At 39.2% G+C, this 13,532-nt stretch overlaps 1 protein-coding gene across 1 annotated transcript; it reads right to left on the minus strand.

The window, feature by feature from the left end:
- Nucleotides 1–12,341: 12,341 nt before the first annotated feature.
- LOC143034264 (serine/threonine-protein kinase pim-3-like) lies at nucleotides 12,342–12,905 on the minus strand. The gene has a single exon (XM_076200199.1). The coding sequence runs from the start codon at nucleotides 12,903–12,905 to the stop codon at nucleotides 12,342–12,344; it is 564 nt and encodes a 187-aa protein (XP_076056314.1).
- Between the last annotated feature and the right edge of the window lie 627 nt (nucleotides 12,906–13,532).

Raw genomic sequence — 13,532 nt, forward strand, 5'->3', positions numbered from 1 at the left:
TGTTTGACATTTATAACGCACAAGTCTGGGAATGCGTGTGACCAGCAGAGGAACGCAGAGAGGTATAACAACCCAGGCTTACCGACAGTCCAGGTCGCTTAGGCTCCACCCCAATATGACCTCTCAAAGAGGGTCAGTGTCTTCTGCTTCCAATGTAATAACCCTGAAACATGGACAGCTACTCCAAGACATAAAAACTATACGTATATATATAATAGTAATGTTTTTTTCGAGAGGGGACGTTTGGGCCATAGTATATATAATAATATTTTTGTTATATATATATTTCGAGAGAGAGAGGACGTTTGGGTCATGGACAAATGTCTAATGGAAGAACCCCGAAACATGAAATGCTACTCAGACATAAAAAACTATATATATAATAAAAAAAAAATCTCTCTAGAGTGGATGTTCAGGCCATGTACAAATGTCTACATTAAAAAATAATCACTATATTCTCTGCTCCATATAGACAAATAAAACAAACACAGAATACTACTCCATGACAAAAAAAAAATTATGTTCTCTCAAGACTGGACGTCTGGGCCATAATCCTAGGACGTTTGGGCAACAAAGTATAATGTTGTTTTTTAATTTCACGTTCGTCTTTTGTTATTTACAAATACTATAATTCATCAATGTTACAGTATTCAGTGTACTCCTTTGTCTATGGCATTTGTGTTTCTTTACATATTATCCACTCTTATGAAACACTATTCCAAAGTATGACAAATTAAAAGCAAGTGGTTCATTGACAAATGGAAAAAATGACGGTTTCCAATTCATACTTTAGTACATTATTTATTTTACTTACAGCATTTGTTTCCTTGTATCTTTTATGTGCTATTTTTGCTTACAAATATTCTGACTATATCTACGCGATTTTGTTCACGTGAACACTAGATTATAAAAATAACTGATATCGTTAGAATTGAAAATATTTTGACGAAATCCTTACGATACGAAACAACGGTAAGAATTGCTTTATTAATAGGGTGGTCGTTGAATGGAATAAACTTAGTAACCATGTAGTAAGTGCTGAAACTATCAGTTGTTTTAAAAAACGATTAGACAACTTTATGGACGGGGACGACAGGTGGTGATGGATACGGAGCTGCCTAGTGTAGGCCTTGTGGTCTCCTTTATTCTTGTGTTCTTATATGCTGTATTTGATAGAGAAACAGATGTTGAATAAAGCGATCTCGCGTTCAAAGCCGATTGCGCTGAGTTTGAAGATTCAGGACACAATGGCATAAACACAACCATTGTGCTGTAACGAATTTGTACATGTATGTCTTTCTAGTCAATTGTTTATACATTTCAAAGGATTACACAGGCGGAGCATACCAACAGGAGACCTTTTGGTCCATAATTAGGTTGGATGCATATTTATTTGGCTGTCAACATATCTATTCATATATTTATACGTGTTATCTGTTTGTATATACATTTGTCTATATAGTCAGATAGTTGTCTACGATCCTACATATTCATTTAACTATTAATTTGTATATTATCACATTTATTTAATTATATATAATATATAATTTCCACGTTATTACTCTGTACCTATTCATCTGTCTGTCAGTCCCATTATATGTAGATATATGTTAAATTATTCAGATATGTAGCCTTTATAAAAATCATTAAGAAACTCACTGTACGAAAGTTGTGAGATTATATCGCGTGTCTCAATTTGGACGTTTATTTGTAATCTGTCTGTTCATTAATCTGCATCTAGCATCTTTATAGTCTAAGAAGTATCCCATTTTATTGCCACTGTAAATCAGCTTCACGTTGGACGTATCCCCCATCAATCATCAGTAAAACGTGTAGCTCCTTATTACGTCACCATAACGTCAAAGAAACACACTGCTTCGTTTCTTAGCTCTTTCGTTAGCGAGGAAATGTACCGAGGGAACCCGCGACAAAATGTAAAACTGATATTTTTTCAGTAGACATTTTGTCTGGATACAGTCCTCAGCAACAAATAAAATCACCTGCCTACACTCAGAATATATATTTGTGTGTGTGTGTGTGTGCGTGCGTGCGTGCGTGTGTGTGTGTGTGTGTGTGTGTGTGTGTGTGTGTGTGTGTGCGTGCGTGCGTGCGTGCGTGTGTGTGCGCGCGCGCGCGTGTGTGTGTGTGTGTGTATTTACCTAGTTGTATTTTACGGGAAGGGGAGCTATGCTTGTGGTGTCCCGTCTTCATATCTCATTCTATCTAAACTATTTTTAAATTCATGTATTGTTTTTGCACACAGTGTGTGTGTGTGTGTGTGTGTGTGTGTGTGTGTGCGCGTGCGCGTGTGTGTGCGGGCGTGTGTGTGTGCGTTGTGTGTATCTGTGTGCGTCTGTGTGTGCGACCCCTTCCTAGTCCATGATGTATAGCCTTGGTTGGTTTGTGGATGTAATTTCCATAAACAATCAGGGGGATTTCAGGCCTTTCGTTATTTGGGGGAGCAGAGCACTGACGGTAGTTCTTCGGACAATTGGTCTTTGGGAAAGTTAAAATATGGACAGGAATTAGGTCTCCCCCCACCCCCTGTCTACATGCACGTTTTTAATTAAGTTGGGTTGTCAAATTAGGGGTTAGCTGGATTAATTATGGGTAGGGTTAGATGGGTTTGGTTAATGAAACCTGCCTCACATAGAATAAATATTTACGGTAATTCGCATTTACATTTTTATTGTATCCTGATTCTGGTAAATTAATGTTATTAAATGAAAAACTCAATCAGAAACAGTGGCACAGGACAGAGACTTGCCAAGAACGGATACAACTATCTACAAAGATATGTCTTTATTTCAGACACATTTGTTAATTAAATAATACTTTGCTATTTGCGAGATCCAGGCAGAACCCCCACAGAGCAGGGCAAAGTTTGACAGAAGAGAAAGACAAATAAATCAAAATAGAATTAACGCTAATTTACGCTTTTTCAAACCGACAGTTGCAGATGGCTCTACATATTGCCATGCAACCTACTTATCCATGACCATTTTCTTCATATTCATACAATTAGGTCTACCTCACCTGATCGCCCAAAGCTATTGTAGGACGACCGAGGCCATTACGCTGTACATGACCTTCTTTGACCTTGAAGGTGATCCAAGGGCTGATTGGGTCGGACATTATAGGCTGCATGATACTTGGTCGTCTCAAACCTTTATTGCGGGAGATATACGTGACTCGTGGCATAAACTAATGCTGATTGGGATGAAGATTGTGGCTGGCGCTGCGGTATTGTAGCTTCAGCCGAACTTCTGCAGTAAGCAGCTGTCCACCACTGAAGTTTGCAATGGATAGCTGCCTATTGCTGCAGAATGGTTGCAGGGAGCAACTGTCCCGCAATCAGCTTTTTGTAGTGAGATGTCCAATTGAGAATTTTTGCAAGGAACATCTGTCCGTGTTTTTTTTTTTTTTTTTTTTGCATTGAAGAGCTATCCACCACGAAACAATTACCCACCACGGAACTTTTGTAGTGAACAATTGTCCTTCAGGGACAGGGAACTTTTGCATTGAACAGCTTTTCATCAAGGAACAAAACTTTCTTCATAATTTTACTGTTATATGGTACAAAATAACACAAATCCAAAACCACCACCATATTCATTACATCCCTCATCCCCTACACATAATGCTTATCAGCCCCGGCCATGCCAGGCCAATGAGCCAGCACACTTTTTGTATATAGAAAATGCAGAAACGTGAAAAATTAAACTGAACAAAAAATTCTAAACAATAGAAATAAAAATGAAATATATTTGGTGATTCATTTTCTAAAAGTTAGTTCTGAGTGTTTATGTAATATATGCACATTCGATTTCACCTTTTTCAGATGTAGCATATTCACTAATTATGATCTTTTTATTTAAATTAAAAATAGTAAATGTTCTGAGTTTTTAATCAGAGTGCACAACAACTGGCGTATGGGGTGGAGACATGATACGAAATTTGTCTACAAAACAGTGAAACTATTTTTATATAATTTATTAATGTCTTGCTATGGCACGGGATCTTGTCTATGGTTCACCTATAGATTTCATTATTCGATAAAAATGTACATTGTGAATGTAGGACGTTTGCTACTACCTCAGGACATTTGGGCCAAGGAGGTTAGGACATTTGAGCCACTGGACAAAATAATGATACGAAAAAGTGTCTATGGTTCACCTATAGATTTCATTATTCGATAAAAATATACATTGTGAATATATGATGTTTGTCACTACCTGAGGACATTTGGGCCAAGGAAGTTAGGACATTTGAGCCACTGGACAAAATAATGATACGAAAGAGATTATCCACAATTCATTGCATTTTGATATTTACACATAGTCACAGAACGTATCCAAGTACAAACAAACTACAAAACAGGATGTTAAAATATCCTGACAAAATACAATGATAAACAACATAATACAAGCAAGAGAATACTAGAAATAGATATCATGAAATATGTGACATGAAAATATGAACCCTTATAGTACAATAGAAAATTAGGCAAATTCCTAGCTGGATCTGGGCAGATGCAACGCACAACTGCCCTTAGAATTTCTGCCAAAGCTTTTGTCTTTCGTTCTTGACTTAGTCGTTCCATATAATGGAAGACAGTAAGTCGATTGTAGGAGTACAGTTTCGTTGTAGACACCAGAATAATTACGAAGTCATTTAGAAAACACCCACTTCACTAGATCCGAACAAATGTCTTATTACAGTATTATATGAACGGTAGTAGGCAAGCAGACATCAGTAGAATTACGAGATGAAATCATTATATTTCTTTGTAAAAGACAAAATGTAGATAGATACATAGTCTAATTTGATAAAGCACAGCCACTAAGAAAAATATGTCGAAAGGGATATTACTATCTATCCCTGCCAGGAGTTCTTCCAGATGTTCAGGTGTACAGTTCTCCAGAAACTCCATCACTTGAGCGTAAGCTTGCGATCCGTTCAAGACAACTAGGTCGACATGAACTCCATCTTCAGGTGGCAAAGGGGGGATACCACCAAGATAGAAGACCGGCGACCCCATGGTTCTAGTCCAGTGGTTCTCAACCTGTGGTTTATGGAACTCTATTGGGCCACGAGGGTCAATAAAAGGGACCGCCAACCAAAAGCCACTAGTAGTTAGGGAATGGAAAACGATTAAATTTAGTGTTGAAGCAATCTCCAATAGGTTAAGAAACAGCAGTGCATAACTACGGGGTATACGTGAAAGTAGGTTGAGAACCCCGGTTCTAGTCGGTGGGATAGCGGACTGATGCTGCAGGTTCTCTATTGGTATAGGGCTTTGGTAGGGGCACCGAGAAGTGGTAAGTAGTCTACCAACGCTGGGGAGAGGAAGAAGCAATGCCGGAATGATATCAAGAAGGAACGATGGGTTGGTAAAAGGCGAAATATTTGTGCGTTTGATTATCTTCCCTTTCGTTGTCGAGAGACTCGGAAAAGTGACCCCGAGGTCATGTAAGGCAATACTTGCTAAGAATGAGGTAAACGTGTTAATGTGTGTTTTGCATGTATACAGTACTTGTAGGTTTCTCGCGAGGCGTATATTCGTATGCGCGAAAGGACACATATAGTAATTATAAAAAAAGAAAACGTGTGACCCTAATTGTAAAAACGCGTGATCGTAATTGTAAAAGCGTGTGAACGTAATCGTAGAAATGTATGAATGTAATAGTAAAAATGTAGGAACGTAATTGCAAAAAAGTGCGAACGTAATTGTAAAAAAAAAAATTGACGTAATTGTAAAAACCGTGTGAACGTAATTGCAAAAACGTGTGAACGTAATTGCAAAAACGTGTGAATGTAATCGTAGAAAACGTGTAGGACAAAGTATCCACTAGACAAAACGATTATATAACAAAACACCCTCTTACATATCTAACCAGTTTGGTTACCAATAGAAATATACCACAGATATAGAAAAGAATACCACGCAACAATTACTTCTCGGTTCTAAAGCTTGTCAATAAATCAATCACCACCACCATCACCGGCACATCACCATGACCTTTACCATATCACCGAAATACTGCAATCACTACATCACTATCACCAAAACCACCATCATTATCACCGCCAGCACTGCACCATATCACCATCATATCACATCGCCACCACGGGTAAAATACAATATGGGGGCGTTTTGTCTGGATATGGAACGAAACACCCCTTAATATATTCAACCAATTTTGTTACGAATGAAAGTATATAATAAATGTAGAAGAAAATAACATTACGTATCAACTGCGTAACAATAACCACTTGGTTCTCCACCATCACATAGACTTCAACATATAACCATAAACATCACCAAATTACTACTAGCACCACATCACTACCACCACTGCCAACACCACCGACGTCATCACCACCATCTGCATCACCAAATTACTAACACCACATCACTGCCACCACCATCATCCACAGCAGCACAATAACACCACAACAACGTCACCAGCACCAACACTATCGTATCACCACATACACCGTCACATCACCACATACGTTACATCGCCATCCCAAGTGAAATATATTAGGGGATGTTGTCCGGATACGAAAAACATGTAAACATTGGTTTTATAAAAAAATACTCTTGGACGTGTTCGTGAAACAAGTGAACGTAACTGTGAAAAATGGGAACGTAATTGTAGAAAATGTGAACGTAATTGTAGAAAATGTGAACGTAATCGTAAAACTTGTCAACGTAAAAAAATGAATTCTTAAAAACGTGTGAACGTAATTGTAAGAAATGTGTGAACGTAATTGTAAGAAATGTGTGAACGTAATTGTAAGAAATGTGTGAACGTAATTGTAAGAAATGTGTGAACGTAATTGTATGAATTGTGTGAACGTAATTCTAAAAATCGTGCGAACGTATTTGTATGAATTGTGTGAACGTAATTCTAAAAATCGTGCGAACGTATTTGTATGAATTGTGTGAACGTAATTCTAAAAATCGTGCGAACGTATTTGTAAAATATATGAACATATCTTTTAAAAAATTACGAACATAATCGTAATTTTTTTTTTAATTAATTGAAAGAAAAACGTAAACTCGTCTCAGCGTATTTGTATATATTTTCTATACAATGGCTTGCAAGAACGACCGTAAGTTTATTTTGTCTGAAAATAATGCCCACGTGAACGATTGACATCGAGAGAAATCCATGATTTTTAAATTCAAGTATAACACCTTTTTTTTAAGCCCCTGCAGAGCTATCCGATTTAGGGACTGGCTTATAATTTATGGAGGGCATTTAGCCCACGTGTGGGTGCTTACTAAGCAGAGGTAGGATTGTGGAAAAGGGAAAAGAGTGGTTGTGTTAAAGTGTTCTATATGTGTTCATGTTTTTTCTAGGATAGGTGGGGATAGAGATAAATGTAGAAAAATTAGTGTAAAGGGGAAATAGTGGTTGTGTTAGAGTGTTCTATATGTGTGCATGTTTTTCTAGGATAGGTGGGGATAGAGATAAATGTAGAAAAATTAGTGTAAAGGGGAAATAGTGGTTGTGTTAGAGTGTTCTATATGTGTGCATGTTTTTCTAGGATAGGTGAGGATACAGATAAATGTAGAAAAGTTAATGTCCCCACTGGTCGCGCGCGCGTGTGTGCGTTTGTGTTTAGGCTATAGTAGTGCATAGGATATGAGCAACGATACTTATCATTTAATTCATCATATTTGGTTTCAAATGTGTGTGTGCGTGTGTGTGTGTGTGTGTGTGTCTGTGTGCGTCCGTGCGTGCGTGCGCATGGCAGTCGAGACATAACAGAAAATGGCAGGATACTGCTTGGGAGAGAGGTCATCGGTTGTAACATGACCTGACCTAGTGTGACCTAATCTGTAAATGGGTTTTGTCCTCCACCTGCAGATTACCATCGGGGATTTGTCCGGGTATGCGTCTGACCCAGGGCAGTGGACAGGATGCAGGGATGACCAGGAAGTGCCAAGATAGGAGGGAGAGAGGAGGGTGGAGGGGAGTGGAATATACGGGAAATGAAATGGGTGGGAGTGATTTCTATGCCTTTTTCTTTTTTGGCTACCCCCCGTGTAAGGGGGAAAAAGCCTTTAGTACATGTATGTATGACAGTTTTCACTGAGTGGGGTTTTGTCCGTTGGGATATTGTCCATATAGCTTGTAGAAGATAATTAACATCGCCGGGACTAATATAATGTAAAAAAAAAAAAAAAAAAAGAATAGTGGTTTCCCCTAAACTGTAGCTTGACCTTGAAGAAAGGCACCAGCAATAACACCACAGTCCCACACTAAAAAGCTCGTAATATCTAGGCGCAATATCTAAATATTTTAAGCCATTTTAGAAAATTGACGGTAATGTAAATTGAATGCCGAGCCGTTTATTCTAAAGCTGTTTACAGAATTTTATATTAATGAGAAATTGAGGACAAGCTTTCCTGGAAACCTTTGATGTAGTTTGTGTTTTTTATGGACAAAGTAGCGATTACCTAACTGTTGGACCAAAGTTTCATAAAATGGAATGATCATTCACGCGTGAAGAGAAATGAAGAATACATAAAATATTAACAGCAAACGATCTTGTTGTTGATAGTCTAAAACGTACATTTCAGAATCCGTAAAATAGAATATAGAATATTACAAATATTTACATAGAATTATGTGATAATAGGATGATGTGGCCAAATGCTCAGTAGAATACGTCCACAGGCCTGTGAAAGTCTTAAAATTATTTATTCTCTCTCTCTCTCTCTCTCTCTCTCTCTCTCTCTCTCTCTCTCTCTCTCTCTCTCTCTCTCTGTGTGTGTGTGTGTGTGTGTGTGTGTATTCTAAGCATTCACATTCGGAAACAGCAATAATGATTATGAAACATCATTTCACGTTGGTGAGAGCCACTTTCACACACAAGTATCATTTTATTTCCTCGTTGATATTTCCTTCCCTACAAACCGGTGAACATTGTGAGTCGTCATCATGCCATTATATACAACATTTCTTGCCAGGGGGAGAACCTCCTGTCTAAGCATATATATATATATATATATATATATATATATATATATCTATATATATATATATATAGATATATATATATATATATATATATATATGTGTGTGTGTGTGTGTGTGTGTGTGTGTGTGTGTGTGTGTGTGTGTGTGTGTGTATGTATGTATGTATGTATATAGTTTATTTGAAAATAGAATAAACAGACACACAATTATTATATTCACATTTTGTCCTGTGGCCCAAATGCCCGACTCCCTGTGCCCTAAACTTCCCAGGGTGCTCGTCCTCGTACCCAGACAAGACGTCCTGTTCTCCCGTGATGGTTATGACTAGGTAGGTAAATACACCTCGTGGCGCAGTTCCCGGCTGTCTCTACGGCGTTCCGGGTTCAAATTCCGCCCAGGGCTGAAATAATTTCAATATCGCTGCGTTGCGAGACGTGTGCGCGTAAGATTACAGCATTACCCATAGATCGGTCATATATGAGCTCTGAGTTCTCTTCCGGCAGGGAAATAGCTGTCCATCACAAGTTCGGTACGTGATCCAAGACCATGGTGAATCACACACACACACTGCTACAGCGGACTGAGTATAGGGCCGAAATAACTTCAGTGTCTGCGCTCTCCGTTCGCGTGGGTGTGAGTGCCTTGGCATAAGCATTAGGTTTCCTATTCGGTAATCAGATATTTAAAAAAAATGTTATACGGCTTTAGATTAGTATTCGTATATTTCAAATTATAGTTTATTTGTTGAAATTTGAACCCCAAACTTTTCGGTTCGAGAGTGAAAAGGTGTAGATTGTAAACTGATGCTTCATCTATCTGAGAAGACATATGAGGAAATTTTAGAAAAAATGATGGGATTACCAACATTAATAAGTAAAAGAAATGGATAATATGATAGATATCTTTGAAACGGAGAAAGGAATAGAAATCATCTGATAATATGAAATGACAGAACATCAAGAAGACATGACAGAGAGTGATCAAAAGCACTGGTATTACCGACATTAAAAGAAAGAAGAGAAATGGGTAATATGATAGATATTTCTTGAACGGAGGAAAAAATATAATATAATCCGACAACATGGGATGAAAGGACATCAAGAGGACATACCAAAGATCAAAGATAGATTGCTTGGAAGATATATGAGAACAAAGCTCTCAAGCTGAAAAGAAATATTTGTGAGGCAAATTGGAAAAGGAAATGATTAATGCGGACACCATAAATTAGCTTCAGCTAATGTTTTCATAAATGGAGATGCGGAAAATTGATTTTATGAACACAACTCTAGACACGCGCATTAGGGAGTTTAATCCATACATGCATGGTGACACGCGCCCTCCCACACACACACATGTGTGTGTGTGTGTATATATATATATATATATATATATATATATATATATTACATACATACATACATACATACATGCATACATGCATACATGCATGCGTACATACATACATACGTAAATACATGTATTCATACATACATACATTCATCATGGACATGTATTTTTTTTTTTTTCTTTATTGCCTTTTCGCGTTTTATATTTTTAATTTAATTTTTTTTTCTTTATTTGGTATCTGTGCATTTTCTGAATTATGTTTTTCCTGTCTATATTTTAGTTTTCTATTTTTCCAATTGTTATTCTTACCATAATTTTTGTATTTTCTATTGTCTTTTTTTGTATTTCTACCTGATTTTTCAGATTTTCTGATTTTATATTTCTTTCTATTTTTCATGCCTTTTTTTTGTTTTACTATTTCAATTTTGTAGCACATTTTTGGTATCTTTATGTTTTTTCCTATCGTAGTTTTTGTATATTTTTCATATGATTTTTTTGGTCGTATTTTTAATTTCTTTTTTCTATCGCATTTTTCTGTTTATTTTTTCCTACTTTTGTATTATTCCATTTATATTTCTACTTTTCTTTTTCATTTTTCTATCTTTCTGTTTCCATGTAATTTTTTTCTAATTCTACTAGTTTATTTGTTAATTTTATCTTCTTTTTATATGTACATTTTCTATGTCTGTTTCATTTATTTTCTATTTAACTTTTATATTTAAATTTTCTACATTCTATTCTTATTTCTATACAAGTTTTCTATTTTTTCTATATCAATTTGTTCTTGTTATTTTGTACATGCTCTTCCGTCTATTCAATTGTTAATAAAGGTTTATTGTATAGAATATGTACAAAAATATATACATTGATATACAATGCGGGCAATAGCCCGCCAGTGGGGGAGTTGCCGTGCCCTAGTGGGTGGAAGGTGAGGGCGTCGCCCTGAGCACCCCAAGTATCACGTCCATGGGCGTGTGGTGGACAAGGAGGGCAGCTCTCGTTGCCCAACTGCCGAGGAGGCTGCTTTCTGCAGGGTGTCTGAGGCGCTGGTCGGAGGGCCTCCGTGGCCGGGCAGGACAGTAGGTAATGCCTTCCGCAGTGATCGCACTGTTGTCCCTGGAAGCCGTCGTAGAACTCCTCCCTAGTGCAGTAGCCCAGCCTGACTCTGGAACAGTACGCCGTCCGCCGGTGAGTCTGGTGGGCGCGGTGGGCTGCGGCACGCCTGGCTCGCGCCTTCACGCACGACAAACTAGGTGGCACGTGCCTGGTCACGTGGGGAGCGCCAGCGGCTCTTCTTGCAGCAACATCGGCGGACTCATTACCTCGCACGCCCACGTGGCTGGGCATCCAGTGCGGCCTTACCCGACGTCCTTGTGCGGCAAAGCTCTGCATGCTGCCCAGGATGGCGGTGACGAGTCCCACATTGTCGCTGGGGTACGGCTGCTGGAGGACCTGCCACGCCGTCCTGGAATCTGTGTGTAGGACCACAGTGTCCTCCTGGCGGTTCTCGTCTATTTGATGTTTGATTATATTTTCTTCAGCAGCGTCTTGTTTAATTGCCAAACATGAAACACATGTTTAGTTTGGCTGACGCCTGGTGGCAGAGTCGGGGCCACCTGATGCTGCTGAGTACTCTCGAGACGACGTGGCGGCAAAGGCCCTGGCCCTCTTTCTTGGCCCTCGGGTTCCTTTTCTTGAAGACTCGGGCCGTCTCGAGGAGGAGGCAGGAGACCCGGCGACCGGTCATCCACGGGTGGGACAGACAAGATCCCGTGGAAGGAGGGTCGGCTCCAGGGGTCTTTATTCGAAGCAGCGCATGATCAGGTCTCTGCACGGGCGGGGGATGCTGGTGGGGAAGAGCGGGTTGGCTCTCCGGACAGAAGCCACACTGTCGAAGGGGTCCTGCCGGCACACCATGCTGTAGAGGAGCGCCCCGAGACTCCAGACGACAGCTGGGGCGTGCAGGAACATTACGCTTCTGTTGAACTCCGGAGACTAGCAGAGAGGCGTCCCTCCCGTGAAGGTTCCCCAGTGGCGTTCGGCCATCTCCCCGCAACCGAAATCGATCAGTCGAATATCAAGCTCGACCGTGCTCTCGGCCCTGAAGAGCAGGACGTTCTCCGGCTTGATATCTTTGTGGGAGACAGCTTTGGACTGCCTCGACGATTTTGCTGAAGAGTCTCTTGACCTCGTCCATGGACGTTGTCGCTCCTCGTGTAAATCGAGAGCGACACGGTGCCCGGGAGTAAACTCCATCACCATGAAGAAGGAGCCTTCGATGGTGATACAGTTGTGCAGTCCTATCACACCCGGGACGTGCTGGAGCCTTTCCACGGGCACCGTCTTCCCGCGTCGCCGCTCCCAGGAATCAACCGCCGTCAGGGCGATCCCCTTGATGGCGACCAGGGTACCGTCTTTGATCCTTCGAGCAGCGAAGGCGCTGCTGAGACCTCCCTTACCGAGAGTGTGGCCTAAACGGTACCTTTTTGAGGCGCGACATGTTTCCCGAAGAATCCAGAGCTCGGGCGAGAGTGGTGATTCTTTGGGCAAAGACAACATCGCATCGCAGATACAGTGTTATTTTGAACCGCATCAGGGCGGGCACGCACACATGCACAAACACACTTTGTTATTCCTATTTTTATTTCAATTTTCATTCTTTTATTATTTTTTCTATTTTGTTTTCCTGTTTTTTGTGGTTCATTTAATATCTATTATTTCTATTGTTATTGTTTTCATCTATGTTTATATGTTTTTATTGATCTATTTTTTGCATATTTATATCAAGTTAACGTATCTAAATTTCATTTTTTTATTCTCCATGTTTATCATTCTTGTTATTCTTTATCTATACTCTTTATTTGCATTTGTTAATATACTTTTATGTTATGTTTTCTTATCTATTTATATTTCTTTTTATAGTTTTCTTTTTCTTGGGGTTTTTAACCATACCAAGGATAATAACAATAATCAAAATGAAGAGAAAATTAACATTTATTATAAACATACTTTTTCTTCAGCCCATGAAGAAGACGAATGTATAATGAAACAGATTATAAAGAGGAACATTAAACCAGTCAACCCAGAGAAAATACTTAACTTGGTGAAATATTATAAGACAAAGAAGACCAGCCACCACCTACTTAAAAACTGTCTTCACCAAAAGAGAAAGGAGCTTCGGAAATC

Source organism: Oratosquilla oratoria, chromosome 17 (assembly GCF_046742065.1).
Source record: "Oratosquilla oratoria isolate Oo_2021 chromosome 17, ASM4674206v1, whole genome shotgun sequence".
NCBI classification, from domain to species: Eukaryota; Metazoa; Arthropoda; class Malacostraca; order Stomatopoda; family Squillidae; genus Oratosquilla; species Oratosquilla oratoria.

Bases quoted from the DNA above. Each gene is read 5' to 3' on its own strand.
- LOC143034264 (XM_076200199.1), bottom strand. From the start codon at position 12,905: ATGTTGTCTTTGCCCAAAGAATCACCACTCTCGCCCGAGCTCTGGATT.